Consider the following 14,818-nt stretch of genomic DNA (forward strand, 5'->3'; position numbering starts at 1 on the left):
TCTTCATAATCATAGCGGACCTCCAACCTATTTAAATCTAAACATCCTAGCCTTATTTACTAGCCTACTTAATCTATCTGGCTTCCTTCAGTTTTGAGATGAAAATCAGAAAATCATGAATTTCCACTAAAGTCTTAATTTGTGAAATCCAAAGTACTGTTTTTATTAAATCATTATGAAAGATGAATCTAAATATAAATTTGGAAGTTATCGAACTGATATTTAACACACATTAATTTAGTAATATTCCTGACATGCTAGAAAAGTTTTAGTTCATTTGCTTGATTTTTAAGGTATTGCGCAACATTTATGACGTCAGAGCTAGTTACAGCAGACTGGCTGGCACACAACGGAAACTGATGTGAATTTATTACAGCGTGAGTAGGCTGCTTCCCTACACCTTGCTTCCATTATTAGCCGTAACGTCAGAATTGCCTCTCTCGTCCCTTTACTTTTCCTAAAGCCAAACTGATCGTCACCTAACGCATTCTCAATTTTCTTTTCCATTCTTCTGTATATTATTCTTGTAAGCAGCTTCGATGCATGAGCTTTTAAGCTGATTGTGCGATAATTCTCGCACTTGTCAGCTCTGGCGTTCTTCGGAATTGTGTGGATGATGCTTTTCGGATGGTATATCGCCAGACTCATATATTCTACACACCAACGTGAATAGTCGTTTTGTTGCCAGTTCCCCCAATGATTTTAGAAATTCTGATGGAATGTTATCTATCCCTTCAGCCTTATTTGACCGTAAGTCCCCCAAAGCTCTTTTAAATTCCGATTCTAATACTGGATCCCCTATCTCTTCTAAATCGACTCCTGTTTCTTCTTCTATCACATCAGACAAATCTTCACCCTCATAGAGGCTTTCAATGTATTCTTTCCACCTATCTGCTCTCCCCTCTGCATTTAAAAGTGGAATTCCCGTTGCACTCTTAATGTTACCACCGTCGCTTTTAATGTCACCAAAGGTTGTTTTGACTTTCCTGTATGCTGAGTCTGTCCTTCCGACAATCATATCTTTTTCGATGTTTTCACATTTTTCCTGCAGCCATTTCGTCTTAGCTTCCCTGCACTTCCTATTTATTTCATTCCTCAGCGACCTGTATTTCTGTATTCCTGATTTTCCCGGAACATGTTTGTACTTCCTCCTTTCATCAATCAACTGAAGTATTTCTTCTGTTACCCATGGTTTCTTCGCAGCTACCTTTTTTGTACCTATGTTTTCCTTCCCAACTTCTGTGATGGCTCTTTTTGGAGATGTCCATTCCTCTTCAACTGTACTGCCTACTTCGCTATTCCTTATCGCTGTATCTATATCGTTAGAGAACTTCAAACGTATCTCGTCATTCCTTAGTACTTCCGTATCCCACTTCTTTGCGTATTGATTCTTCCTGACTATTGTCTTCAACTTCAGCCTACTCTTCATCACTACTATATTGCGATCTGAGTCTATATCTGCTCCTGGGTACGCCTTACAATCCAGTATCTGATTTCGGAATCTCTGTCTGACCATGATGTAATCTAATTGAAATCTTCCGGTATCTCCCGGCCTTTTCCAAGTATACCTCCCCCTCTTGTGATTCTTGAACAGGGTATTCGCTGTTACTAGCTGAAACTTATTACAGAAATCAATTAGTCTTTCTCCTCTTTCATTCCTTGTCCCAAGCCGATATTCTCCTGTAACCTTTTCTTCTACTCCTTCCCCTACAACTGCATTCCAGTCGCCCATGACTATTAGATTTTCGTCCCCCTTTACATACTGCATTACCCTTTCAATATCCTCATACACTTTCTCTGTCTGTTCATCTTCAGCTTGCGACGTCGGCATGTATACCTGAACTATCGTTGTCGGTGTTGGTCTGCTGTCGATTCCGATTAGAACAACCCGGTCACTGAACTGTTCACAGGAACACACCCTCTGCCCTACCTTCCTATTCATATCGAATCCTACACCTGTTATACCATTTTCTGCTGCAGTTGATATTACCCGATACTCATCCGACCAGAAATCCTTGTCTTCCTTCCACTTCACTTCACTGACCCCTACTATATCTAGATTGAGCCTTTGCATTTCCCTTTTCAGATTTTCTAGTTTCCCTACCACGTTCAAGCTTCTGACATTCCACGCCCCGACTCGTAGAACGTTATCCTTTCGTTGATTATTCAATCTTTTTCTCATGGTAACCTCCCCCTTGGCAGTCCCCTCCCGGAAATCCGAATGGGGGACTATTCCGGAATCTTTTGCCAATGGAGAGATCATCATGACACTTCTTCAAATACAGGCCACATGTCCTGTGGATACAAGTTACGTGTCTTTAATGCAGTGGTTTCCATTGCCTTCTGCATCCTCATGTGGTTGATCATTGCTGATTCTTCCGCCTTTAGGGGCAATTTCCCACCCCTAGGACAAGAGAGTGCCCTGAACCTCTATCCGCTTCTCCGCCCTCTTTGACAAGGCCGTTGGCAGAATGAGGCTGACTTCTTATGCCGGAAGTCTTCGGCCGCCAATGCTGATTATTTACCAAAATTTAGGCAGTGGCAGAACCCGGGACCGAAGATGTTTTGATTATGAATCAAACGGCGAAATGTTTACCCGTCGGAACATCGGCGATTGTCCAAGATGTCACCAACCTGTATTAGCGCTAGGTGTTTAAACAATTATAGTGTTATTTGTTCGAGATTCGTTATCATAGAAACAATGATTGCTGACCATCGTAGCAATTACTTAACGTCAAGACCACTTGGAAACTGCTTGTATGGATTATTGTTGAGCCGGCCGGAGTGGCCGTGCGGTTCTAGTCGCTACAGTCTGGAGACGAACTACCGCTACGGTCGCAGGTTCGAATCCTGCCTCGGGAATGGACGTGTGTGATGTTCTTAGGTTAGTTAGGTTTAATTAGTTCTAAGTTCTAGGCGACTGATGTCCTCAGAACTTAAGTCGCATAGTGCTCAGAGCCATTTGATGATAGTTGACGTTTCGCACGGTAGTTATTACATTACTAACAGAATGAAAGTGTAAAATACACGACTAAGAAATGATTGATATGTGTACAACACAGTCCAAGGAAAAAAAAGCAAATACGCACCTCGAAGGAATTATCGGAATGGGACGGAAAATGGTAGATATGATGCACATGTACAGACAAACAACTGATAAAAATTTCGGAAAAAATGGATGATTTATTAGAGAGAAAGAATTGCATAAATGAAGTCAATAAATTTGAAGTCCATCTCTGGCTGTGATGCAAGCTGTTATTCGGCTTGGTATTAATTGAAAGCGCTGCTGAATGTCCTTGTGACGGACATCGTACCAAATTCAGCTGTCTCGTTAGATGGTTACATGTTTCTGATGACAATGGTCCATATGTTCTCAACTGCAGAGATATCCGGTCGTCTATCTGGACAAGAAAGGTTTCTCAAGTACATAGACAAGTGGCAGAAACTCTCGCCGTGTGCGGGTGGGCGTTATCTTGCTGAAATGTATGCCAAGGATGGCTGGCCACGAAGGACAACAACATGGGCATAGAATATCGTCACCATACCGCTGAACTGTACGGATGACGAGGATGATAACCAAATGGTTGCTGCTATGAAATGAAATGGCACTCCAAATTGTCATTCTTAGTTGTCGGGCCGTATGGCGGGTTGGTATCCCACCACTGTCCCGGTGTCTCCAGCCACGTCTTCGCTGTTCATCGGGCTCAGTTCTATGTGGGACTCATCACTGAATACAGTTCTACTCCAGTCTGTGAGATTCCATGTCTAATGTGTCCCACACCACTGCAAACTGTCTTGTTGGTGTACGGAGAACAATGGTAGTCGGCGCAAGGAATGAAACACCGCTTGCACGTCGGATCGACGATAGCGATGAATCCGTGGCTCTGAGTGTCTATCTGATGACTTCTCGGTCTTTACGTTCTGTGTTCTCTCTTGGTCGACAGCTTCCGTCTTGACGTTGTATTCGGCGTGGTTTACCTATTCCTGCCAACATCCTCGAATAGTGGCTTCGTTGTCACGAAATGTCGAGCGATCGACCTCTTACTCCAATCGGATTCTTTGTGCCCAACTACGCGCCCTCTCTCAGGTGTTGACATCTCTGAATATTGTTCATCGCCCTGCCTACGAGGCAACTGAGTATTCGGAATGAAATTCGGAATGAATTTTTGTCCTGGTATCGACATGTCTGTTGTTTACTATCCTGGTCAGCAGCGCGGTGAAACTGCGTCATACAGCCATCCATCGGCTACCAAAGTATACAGTTTTGCCTTTTCCGTCGATACCTGTATGAATACCAACTTGTGACAATTTGCGTAACTAGTCCGTAGTATGTCGTTTTTTCTCCTACAGTGTACGTATATTACTCCTGGCAGTATGAAGATGATTATTGTCTTTATGTCATTCTTATAGGTATTTCATACGAGCAGTACTGTCGTTGGAACAGAGAATATATAAACTTTTCACAAATGTCTTGATCACACTGCATGATCAAAAATTTATCGGTTTAAGATACCATGAGTCACCATCACAACCAGCATATTGTTACGAAAGTGATTCGGAGAACTCTCACCAGACACACTGTAAGTAGGCTGTTTAGGTTTTTCTGTTGGTAACGTCACGTAGCGCTCTGTATGAAAATCACTGGCTGTGCTGTGTGCAGTCTGTGGCTGGTTGGCATTGTTGCAATATTCGCTATTGTAGTGTCGGGCAGTTGGATGTGAACAGCGCGTAGCGTTGCGCAGTTGGAGGTGAGCTGCCAGCAGTGGTGGATGTGGGGACAGAGATGGCAGAATTTTGAGAGCGGACGATCTGGACGTGTGTCCATCAGAAAGAGTAAATTTGTAATATTGGATATCATGAACTGTGTATATATGATGACTTTTGAACATTATTAAGGTAAATACATTGTTTGTTCTATATCTAAATATTTCATTTGCTAACTACGCCTATCAGTAGTTAGTGCCTTCAGTAGTTAGAATCTTTTATTTAGCTGGCAGTATTGGCGCTCGCTGTATTGCAGTAGTTCGAGTAACGAAGATTTTTGTGAGGTAAGTGATTCATGAAAGGTATAGCTTATTGTTAGTCAGGGCAATTCTATTGTGGGGATTATTGAAAGTCAGATTGCGTTGCCCTAAAAATATTGTGTGTCAGTTTACTGTTGATCAGAATAAGTAAAGAGAAAAATGTCTGAGTACGTTCAGTTCTGCTCAGCTGTTTGAAAATCAAATAACGTAAGAAGTTTATCAGCACAGTAATTAATAAATTTTTCTAAGGGGAAGTTTCATATGGCGACCGTTTGCCGAGGATACCTCAATGGAATCTTCTGATTTTTTCTTGTAGTTTGTGTAATAAGTGTAGCTATTGTTTACTGATAGCGCGTAACTATAGAGAGAACTTCCTTTGTAGTTGATGTCTTTCATTGTTAAACAGTAAAACAGTTGTGGCATGCATGTAGATTTGCACCAAATATTTCGCAGCTGCTCTCGAAATTAACTAGATATTATTTTCAGTGTTATGCTAATGTGTTTTCTTGTTTTTGCTCTTCAAATTGTGCTTCTCTTGTTATCGTGTGAAATACGTGATAATTATGGCGTGTGAAAAACGTAACACTAGGCTCCAAAGTAAATTGAGAAATGATAGTGACGACGATTGTAGCTTATCAGCACCATCGTGTTATGAATTAACAGACATTCAACGTAGTAATTTGGTAATTGTACATGGGGAAATGAAGCGGGCGGCAAATAATGGTGTAGACAGTGAAACAATTAGTGAACAGGGAAGCATTATCGATCGATCGGTCGGCAACAGCTCGCCACAGGAATCCGAAATGACAGGACACAATCTTGCAAACACTGTATATTCAGGTTTTGGGTCCTCACCGTTTTCTCAAATAAGTCAAGACACATTTACTGCTTGGCAAAATGTGAATGTTGCCGGTGCAAATGCACTGCCGGAAATCATAGAGCAACAGATTCCAGACACTAATACATTAATATTGCAATTAATACAACAAATGAAACAAAATCAGAGACAAACACAGCTAAAGTTAGACACAATGGAACAAAATCTTCGAAAGTTAGAACACGTCTCGATAGCTTGTCGCCAACTCTCAAATATTTTTCAAAATACATCACATCAAACTTCTTGCTTACTCTAAACCAGGATCTTTCTCACACTGCAAATGAAGAGATGCCTCCTTCGTTCCCGAAATCTGAATTTCTGACAGCTTGCAGTCGCACTGTTCAGTGAGAGCAGATACTGTGTCTGACATTCATGCATTGCCAATAAAGGCGGCTCTGCGGATCCGCCGAGCGACTGTGGCCAACAGAAGGCAGCCGACAAGTGGCGGAAACGACCGAGCTCCGCCGAAGTCGGGCCCCACGAGCAGCGCGCGCCGTTCGACGTCGGTTGGGTTCAGTGTGGCGCACGGCTAGCCAGCGCGAGGGCAGAAGCGCGCAAGTGGAGGTTGCACGCGAGTGCGGACGGGGCGAAGCGCGAAGTGCGTGAGCGAAGCGAAGCGAGTCGTACGGCGTCAGTGCACAGTGGTCTCTGCCGGCGGGAGCCGCGGGACATGAGAACATGCTGTCGCCGCACGGCTGCTCTCTCGCCTGGCTCTGCTTCCTCTTCGTCTGCGTGACGCCGTCAGATATTCTGGAGGACGAGATCGGTGAGTGCTTCCGCGGCACGCCGTGGCCCATCCATCCCGGAAGTTTTGTTTCACACGACGGAAAACGCACTCAGTGTTTGTACGACGTTCTGAAACTTTTGTTGCAACAAGTGTGCGTGAAATACTTCCGTATATTTAAGCTCTCTATTACAAGGCAACCACACAAAGACCTTGACTTTGGCTATTTTACGAAGTACTGTACGTTATTTTTCCATAATATTTTTGCCCTGGTTGTATATTAGGAAGCTTGGTAATGGATTGTTAATGCGTATTAAATATCAAACACATTTAAAGACGAATTTAACAAACTTCTGTTAGTTTCGTAGAATGTGGGACCTAGTAAGTGAAGCAGAGTGTATAGATATGTTTTCAACTTCCACTTTATTGAAAAAATTGTGCAGCCAACTAATTATATGCGGAGAGAGAGAGAGAGAGAGAGAGAGAGAGAGAGAGAGATATCTCAAATTTTATGTAATGATGTGGAAGTGCAGAACACAAACACAGAGCCATACTTACTAAGTCCTACAGAGCTAACGGAAATCTATTAAATTTGCCTGTGAAAATATTTACACTGAGCTATCTACCATGAATCTCCGTAAACAGCTAGCTTATACCTGTCGAAATCGAAAACAGAATACTGAATTATACTCTTCCTTACTCTTTTGCCTAAAAAACTGTTCAACAATTCTTCGAGATATTGCGATTTTTCTGGTGCTTGTCTTGTCATCGGCAACAGGTTTTCCAGTGTTCATATGTGGACGATGTGGACATGAACTAATTGTTAACGAGAAATATGACATCGCTTCAACGAGGCTATTAATTTAAAAATAGTACTTTACTAATGGACACCAGGTAGTTTTGCTCATTGTCAAGAGCGTGGGCACGTAAGAAATGTTTTTATTGTGGGGAACTTTTGCCCTTCAACACTTACCTTTTTGTCTAGTTGAACTTTACCGGTATTCATTCCGGTTCAGCTATTGTTGCAGACATCGTATAAACGTGATATCGTTTGTAAGCTACAACACAGAATTTTATAAAATTATCTTATTTTAACTCTCAATTATATTAAAGGACAGTACATGTGATCTTCGGAAATGTGAGTGAACAAACAGCAATTAATGAACAATTCTGATCTCGTTTGCATTTGCCCTTTAATCACTATGCTCCTTTGTGACACTTCGTGTGTTTCTTCACACAGTCACGACGTTTAAGTGTTTAGGAGTATCGCCGCAGAGCAATACTAAATGGAACGAGTATATAAGGACAGTACTAGGGAAGATTTCTAGTAAAGTGTAGCTCATTTAGAAATGGGACTGCATATACAACACTATGCGACCAATTATTGAGTACTTCTCGAGTGTTTGGGATGAATACCATGTCGGATTAAGGAAAGACATCGAAGCAATTCAGACGCCTGCTGCTAGGATTGTTATCGGCAGGTTCGAGCAACACGCTAGTGTTAAGGAGATGCATCGTGAACACAAATGGGAAGAGAAGGGTATGTTCTACTGGCGAAATTTAGAGAAGCTCTATTTGCAGGTGACTGCAGAAAGATTTTACAGGAGCCACCGTACATTTTGCGTAAGAATCGCGAAGACATGTTAATACAGGGCTCGTAAAGAGGCGTACCCAGACAGTCGTTTACCCCTCGCTCCATTTCCGAGTTGAACAGGAAAGGGTGTGATTAATTGTGATACAAGGTACTCGTTGCAACGCATCCTATGTATGTGGATGCAGAATTGTACAGACGTGTCGAGAACATGATCTGGATGAGTTTAAGCACAGACGATGGAATAAGAATTATTCAGTTGTCTTTCTCAATTTATTACTTGACATAAATTATTGAAAAAACATAAGTAGGACGTCAGGAGAAAACTGTTTCAAATTTAATATAAAATTCGACTTTTTTGTGCGAAACAATATCTAGTTAGTTTATTATACATACAAGTGGTCAAGACATACAAATATTAACCATAAGCATGCAATGTCTTCTAACTGTGAAAGACAGCGCGACTCTCAAGAAACACTTTCGATGCCACCAACAAATTGTTGATACTGTTATAAAATTTTTGTGAAATGAGGAATTCATTCTTCACTAGCTATACAGTTCTTGGAATGTAGATTTGTAACAAAGAGATATCAGTCATAACAAGAGCAGTAAGCGAGATCTGAAAATGGTAACAGTTATGAATGACTCCGTGGTGAGCTTGTCCTTTAAGGTTTATGGTTCATAGAAGACTATAGCCGAATGTATTTTGAGTCGTTGGGGTGCCATATATATGCTTACAATACTTAACTGCTACAGGTTCCACTTTACTACCCACAGAAGATTATCTCAGACAGTGAAGGATAATGCAGACGGCATAACTGCAACGACGAATAATTCTAGTTGACCAAGAAGTTATCTAACTATTAATAAGACTTAAAAGTTCAGGGGTAATTTTAAAGTAATTAGTGAAGCTACTTCACAGATTTAGCGTACATCTACAACTATGTAATGAGCGATCTCGATTTACATATCTGAATGACTTGATGCTACGTAACGGAAAATTATCATTTAAATTAAGGATATCTTTACAACACACAAAGAATTGTATACATAAAGTCTATAACAAATAATTTTTTAAAGGTGATGAGACTCAAAATCATTTCCACGAGAATATACAACAGGAAAAGCTGAATAGCCGTATGCTTGAACTCAGCGCTGGTGGGTTTTCAATACCCCGTGACGAATGATGAGAACAGTTTGCACATACATAAACATGTATTTCCTCACATAGTTCGTTTGTATACTGATGGATTTTATCCAAGCAAAGGAAACACGTCATTGGGCACAACATAGTACTGTAACAGTTTTACTGTAGTTTCGTTGCGAACAGAGTGCTATACAAGATGTGGGACGAAAATAAACTATGGACATACATTCGGGAATGATCAACACTGACAGTCTGTGTCGAACGTTTGGTAAACTCAAAAACAGTAGCTTGTCTCGTGATCAGTTAGCCATCGAAGACATTTTTTTGTCGCTGCCTTATTAATACACAATTTTAATCATCGTTTTACGTAATTTTGTTTGTAAATCAATCGTATTTGTGGCGTTAACCGATTTCAACACTGAGACAACTAAATAGTCAGACTTTTATCGTCACACTTATGTTGATGTACTTTCGATCTATTTTGCATTGTCTGAAGAAAAAATACAACATTACAAACCATATTCCTCTGAAAGTCCCTCCGTTCAGCATCTACCGTCCGTATACAATACTGTTTCCAGTGTACCATTTTGAATTTTCGCTCCTAAAGTCGCATTAAATATACGCGTAACGAAGCAGCGTGAAATGAGAGACTGTATTCCGCGCAGTTTATTTCATGTTTTAGTTTTAAATGAAATTACAGTTCTGCGAGTCGGCGCGCAAATTAGCCATCATAGTGCCGCATTGTCTCATTCAGTGTTTGTTCCGGTTTACGTGAGTTTTGCTGCCTCTGATTAACTGAACCGTAGGGATTAATTACCAACTTTAACATTATTCAGGACCAGAAGCCGTACGGTCTCTAAAATAGAAAAAAAAGGTATACCAATTAGAAGGTCAGAATACGGAAACATTTGGACGGTTTGGAATCTTTTGGTCCATGAGCCTACCTTAAATTCTTCACTTTCAGTTTAATATGTCAGATATCACCTATTCCACGACAATTTAGAAATTAGATTGTGCTTTAATTCCTTTCCGCCACTAGAGACGGAATTTCCATTTAGAATAATGCTTCATTTCAGTCCATACAAAATTTGCACCGGGAGTTCCTTTTTCTTTCTATCTTAAAACGTAAGTTGCTTTCGGAAATTACATGCGAAGAAGACAAGTGCTCCAAATGAAACATATTAAGGAAACCTGTTCTTGTCGTCAGTAACCTTTAGCATATATTCCGCTTATTTGAAATTCCTTTCGTCAGCCTTAAGATCACTGACATCTCTGTAAATTTATGTATGATTAGTTTGTGATAATAATGTGAGTTAATACATATGTTTATATGAAATGTAAAACAAATAATTAAAAATTTGTAATGTAGCATTGCGCCGTGACTCTAGTAATATAATTACTATTCACGGTTATGCACACTCGAAGGAAATCCATGAAGACACACATAAAAAAATATGTTTTTGCCGCGGACCCATCCACTCATTTCGTTAAATGCTGTAAATTATATTCTTAGGTACTACGTTTCTTTTGTATAGCAACAATGACAGACAGTAGTGCTCTATATGGAACTGAAACTGTGGCAAAGTAAATGAATAAAATACAGGAAGCATTTGCATTGTAATGTTGCAGAGGATCATTAAAAATTAAATGTGGAGATGAAAAAGAATTAGTTGGTGGGACGTGGGGGATACGCAGGCAGAGTCCTTACTGAAGGAAGGCTGAAGCTAGTGAGGTAGACACTAATACACTCAGTAATAGTCAACGTATCGCTGTGGAACAGGTTAGGAGAAAACTTCTGGAAGCGGACAAACATCATAGTGCGAGGCTTACAGAGATGAACCACTTAATAAGAAGTTGAGATGGATTGTGATGTCACACCATTTTGGAGGTGATCTACACTACAGAGACACAGTTAAAATACACTCAAGTAAACCTCAGCGAAGTGAAAAGAAGAAAAAACGTATGAAAGACTTTAAGAGGTTCTTCGTGTATACAATGTTGCTTCACATCATAACCCCGATGACAGTGTAATATTATGTTGGAAATGTTTACGCCGTTTCTATAAATGGGACTAATAAATCGGTCTCATTTCCTCTCAAGAAATCTCGTGTATTCCGCTGTACTAGTTTAGAACGGAGCTGTGGAAATGTATGGACGTAAGCAGCGACGTTTCAAACAACACACTTGATTTAACAGTCAGATTCATATTGTGGTTAGTATTCACTAACAAACAACCGCACCGACACCACCGCTGATTAACGGCATATGCTATGCATTAGGGGAGTATTTTTACAGTGATATACAGCGAACTTCCTTCGATGCAATACGCGTTTAGGGGCCCTCATACTAATCTAGTTGCGTCAGTAGAGCTATTAAAATTTCTTATTTATTAGCACAGCGAGCGAAATATGCGTAGTAATACTGCGACATTAATTTGAATGCGTCGTTCGTTATTTCAGCCATTTATAGTACAAATTTTACTCAAATAATTCTCGCTTGAATGCGCTTGTCTGACAGATGTGACGTGTGTGGGCTTGCTTGTAATAATTAATCACGAGACCGCCATGCTTCTGCACCAATTCGATTACACATATGATTCATTTTTCATGCTGTCCGCGCTAGTTCCACTCTGAGCTCCGGTCTGTGGACGACGTGTGTGGAAGAAGTAACAGTGCGCTGACACTTGCTCCCTCACGCTCGCCTTTCATTTGTCACTGGATGCAGTGAACGGAATACGAAATACGCTGTCAACGCTGCAAGTGAATGATGTGCTGTTCAGACGGACTGCTTCATCACACATTGGCACGTTCTGAAACAGAGCAAGGAAAATGCTTTACGAAGAAATGAATATTTAAAGTAGAGTAGGTCATTTGGAGCATTCTATTGCTTATTCATTTGACTGTAGGAAATTGAATAACCAATTGAAACGATACCTCGATATATGTATGCTCGTTCCATCTAGCAGAAAATAGGTTTTTGCCGTTTAGTTTGATCGCTTCCTTATTTTAGTTTTCGTAAGTATATGGAGCCTAACGAAATGACTATTTCAGTTCATCACGATTCGTTCTAATCCATAATCCTGGTGATTAATAACATGAATTGTCATTCGTAATACAGTTGTTCCTGCCGTCTACTAACGATTTTACCCTTTATTATGTATAGATGGCAGTATTAACTAGTCAAGGAAGGACTTAATGAAGGTGGATGGTCTTCCGGGGCTCCTGGAGGTAGTGCTTTTTGTCACTTCTAGCTTATAATCGTTTGAACTTGGCTTTTGAACGATGAATGGCAGCACGGAGAGAGCCAGTGTCGCGACAGTTGTGATAAGAACGTGTCCTTCGCATGCCTAGGCTAAATATTAACCATTCTTGTGGTAGGCAAAGTTTAGCAATGTAAAATATTCTGCTCCTGTACAGAAAACACTTTTTCGTCTGAATAATGTGCTGGCTTCAGTTTTATGTTTCGACAATGCAGCAGGTTTACTGTACGAGAAAGAGGCTTACACTTTGTGTCGAGAGAAGATTGTTTACCTAGGAACTACAGTTTAGTTATGCTTAAACATGTTGCTTAAACATGTAGGTAAGTGTACTTCATTTTGACGTAAGCGCTTTGAGTAAATCCTCCCTCTTCCTCGCCTTTCTTATATTTAGAAGTCACTTGTAATTCGTTATTATGAGGACACAATTCGTTATTCGTTTGACAGAAGATGTAAAGAGTGTGTGTCAGTTCTAAATTTTTAATTTATTCTACCTATGTTCATGAACACTCTTGTAATCGTGACTGGTAGCATACATCTTCGAAAACTTGTAGTTTCTGAAGCTGCCCAATGTATGCCTGAAATGGGTCTACGTTAAGGCATGTCGTGTAAATGCTGAACGAATTGAGTAGCGAATGTAAATTACTTTATGCCCTTGACAGAATGTCTCTCTCAGTTCTGTTCTTTTTGATATTACGCTGTTGCACAGGTGTTTTGTGCGAATTCTTTCAGAGAATGGTAAATACTAGTTTCACTTTCGCAGATAGATTTTTTGTTGTCGTAGGCCATATACTATCAGGAAAGCTAGCACCTGAAGTCTATAAAGATGTGGCACTGCAAGTCATATGGCGATGTAAAAAGCACACAAAAGCTTTAGATATTTTTCCTCCATTCAGAGTATGAATTTTACCGGGGTCTCTAAATCCGAAATTAGTGAAAATACTAAGGCCTGTAAAATTTATTCAATATCAAATTTCACTGCAGGAAGATCACTTTACTTGAATAACATGTTTTCTTCATGTTATAGAATAGAAAATCAAGAAGAGGGCTATCGATTACTTACATGGTAATCTGCTATCGTTCTTAGCACAATACTCATCCTAGCCAATATGTGAGGTTATGCTGAAAACTACTGTCCCCGAAATTTTTATATGGAAACTCTTCAGGCTTTCAAAGAGAAGTATACGTATTTGTTTTCAGATACTGACTGGAAGAGGCAAGACAGAAAGATTAAAGGAAAATAAATCAGCTTATAATAACATGAAAGTTGAAGCGGTTGTCAGAAAAAAGTGCTAACACTCTGTTTAGAAACAATTAGTCCATACACGTTATTTATTGTGTTTTCGAATATACTAGATTATACTAGCAATTAGTTCCAGGTGTACCGCTAGATACTGCTGTGTGTTATAGACAGGGAGCTCTCTTTCTGAATTTATATGTATATCTCTAAATTTAGCTGAACGTAAAAAATACAGTAACCTAAAATACGCTCTTGCGGATTAGTATTTTCTTCCGCCGTGTCCAGTTCGTGTCAGTGTTTTTATTGAGTCACTAAAAGTCACTAGGAATCCTTGAAAGGAAACTAATTCACAAAGAGTATCATTCACTTAAACGGGAGCCAAATTGGGCTTGTTATATGCTCATTAGTAAGTCTTAATATGGGTAATACCATCAAACTTGTTCAATAAAAGAGTTAGAGACATATTTTTATTAATACTTAATAACAGATCCTCCGAGTCGTTGATGGCGTTTTTCAGTGCAACGGGCGTGCAAACGTTGTCCACATTCTCCGAACACACAATTATTATTACTAAGTTGCATCACAGCATGAACACTTATGACGTCATTTGAGTATATTCTTCACGTCAACAGTGTTTGCAAAACATTGCCTATGATGGACTGTCAGTTTGTAATTTCGGTGTAATACTTTCGCAATTCGGAAAACGTACACGAATTATCCCGTCGACAGTCTTACTCATTGACGTTTTAATTTCACAGATGGGCATATGATTAGCGAAACTGAACAGTTCAAATTTCTAGGTGTTCACTAGTAACCGGCAAACTTTCTCCCATTCATCATTTTGTGGAGGTAGTCAACGAGAAACAAGTTTTGTAAAGGTTTGAAATTATATATAAAATCTGTTGCAAGTCGCTAACCGCTCTCATTCACAAATACGGAATGACTAAAGTATTCGCGCG

The 14,818-nt window shown here is 40.0% G+C and overlaps 1 protein-coding gene across 1 annotated transcript in view; it reads left to right on the plus strand.

The window, feature by feature from the left end:
* The first annotated feature begins 6,467 nt into the window (after positions 1–6,467).
* Positions 6,468–14,818, plus strand: part of LOC124776730 (immunoglobulin superfamily member 21-like) — a 933,147-nt gene continuing 924,796 nt past the window's right edge. Inside the window, exon 1 of the mRNA XM_047251852.1 lies at positions 6,468–6,667. Within this exon, the coding sequence (XP_047107808.1) occupies positions 6,580–6,667 (88 nt within the window). The 5' untranslated portion in view covers positions 6,468–6,579. The remainder of the gene's footprint in view (positions 6,668–14,818) is intronic.

This window comes from Schistocerca piceifrons, chromosome 1 (assembly GCF_021461385.2).
Source record: "Schistocerca piceifrons isolate TAMUIC-IGC-003096 chromosome 1, iqSchPice1.1, whole genome shotgun sequence".
In the NCBI taxonomy this organism is placed as follows: Eukaryota; Metazoa; Arthropoda; class Insecta; order Orthoptera; family Acrididae; genus Schistocerca; species Schistocerca piceifrons.